The sequence below is a fragment of the Guyanagaster necrorhizus genome, assembly GCF_019112545.1.
Source record: "Guyanagaster necrorhizus MCA 3950 unplaced genomic scaffold BT62scaffold_16, whole genome shotgun sequence".
Taxonomy (NCBI): Eukaryota; Fungi; Basidiomycota; class Agaricomycetes; order Agaricales; family Physalacriaceae; genus Guyanagaster; species Guyanagaster necrorhizus.
Genome location: NW_025064895.1, coordinates 975,788 through 976,801, shown reverse-complemented (window position 1 = coordinate 976,801; position 1,014 = coordinate 975,788). Strand labels below are relative to the sequence as shown.

At 43.3% G+C, this 1,014-nt stretch overlaps 1 protein-coding gene across 1 annotated transcript; it reads left to right on the top strand.

The window, feature by feature from the left end:
* Window positions 1–200: 200 nt before the first annotated feature.
* On the top strand, window positions 201–671 carry BT62DRAFT_920875 (uncharacterized protein; the record flags this gene model as incomplete). Its single annotated transcript, XM_043184258.1, has 1 exon — window positions 201–671. One exon carries the CDS (start codon window positions 201–203, stop codon window positions 669–671), a length of 471 nt encoding a protein of 156 aa, XP_043038633.1.
* Window positions 672–1,014: the final 343 nt, after the last annotated feature.

Sequence of the window (1,014 nt, the reverse complement as noted above, 5' to 3'; positions counted from 1 at the left end):
TTGATAGTCACATGAAATTTGGGCTTAACAATTAGCTTAATGCTTCTAGCTTCCCTTTCTTGATAGCTATCAAAGCACAAGAAACCAAATGCCTTCTATCAGCTCTATCAACTCTGAAGTATCCTCTTCCTCTATTGAATTGCTGACTCTTCTTTTAGGAACTCTCACAACCAAGATAATCAGAGAATATCAAATTCTCAATGTCACTTTTAACTAATTTCTTGACAGTCTCAATACTGAGACTCAAATCACCCAGCTCAGATCCAGAGAGAGGTCTGAAAGCATGGGCCAACCAGGTCCTCTCCAAAAGAAGAGAGAATCCCACCTCTATTCTCTATGCCTCTCAACCCCCAACCCCAACTCCACTGATGAACTGGTGGAAAAAGAGGAGGCTGAGCTTAGCCAGCAGTGGAGAAGTGAGCTTGATGAGCACCATCGACAATTGGCTGGAATTAGCCAACCAGCAGAAGGGGGCTCTGCTCCAAGAGCTCAGGAACACTGAAAGTGGCCCCCAGATACAGAATGAGATGAAAATCCTGAAGACAACCTCTATTTCTCAGATCATTGGGACCAGCCAGAGGATAATCAGAATTGAAGTACTGATGGTTGATCAATTAAAGAAGGAGGAACAGGCACTGGAGGGCTCCTATCTAGAGGCAAACTCTTACTGATCTGAAGCCAAAAATAGCCAGCAGATACTGAATGGAATACAGATGACTGATGGGACAACAGTCTCAGAGACAGTAAGGATAGTTGGTCAGAGTCATTAGACACTGACAATACAGGAAGCAATGGCTTCCTGACCAATGTTGACTCCTTATCTGACCAGCATGGAATCCAAACACTACAAAGACTCTAAATCAGCAATCGAGCTCTTCAAGGGTTCTTGCACAAGAAACTCATCACCCTCTTCCTTAATCTGGACTTTTATAATAAATTCCAACAATATGCTGAGTGAGTGGAAGGAGAAAGAGAATGGAGGCATAATGCTAAGACCAAGAGAGTCCAAGACCT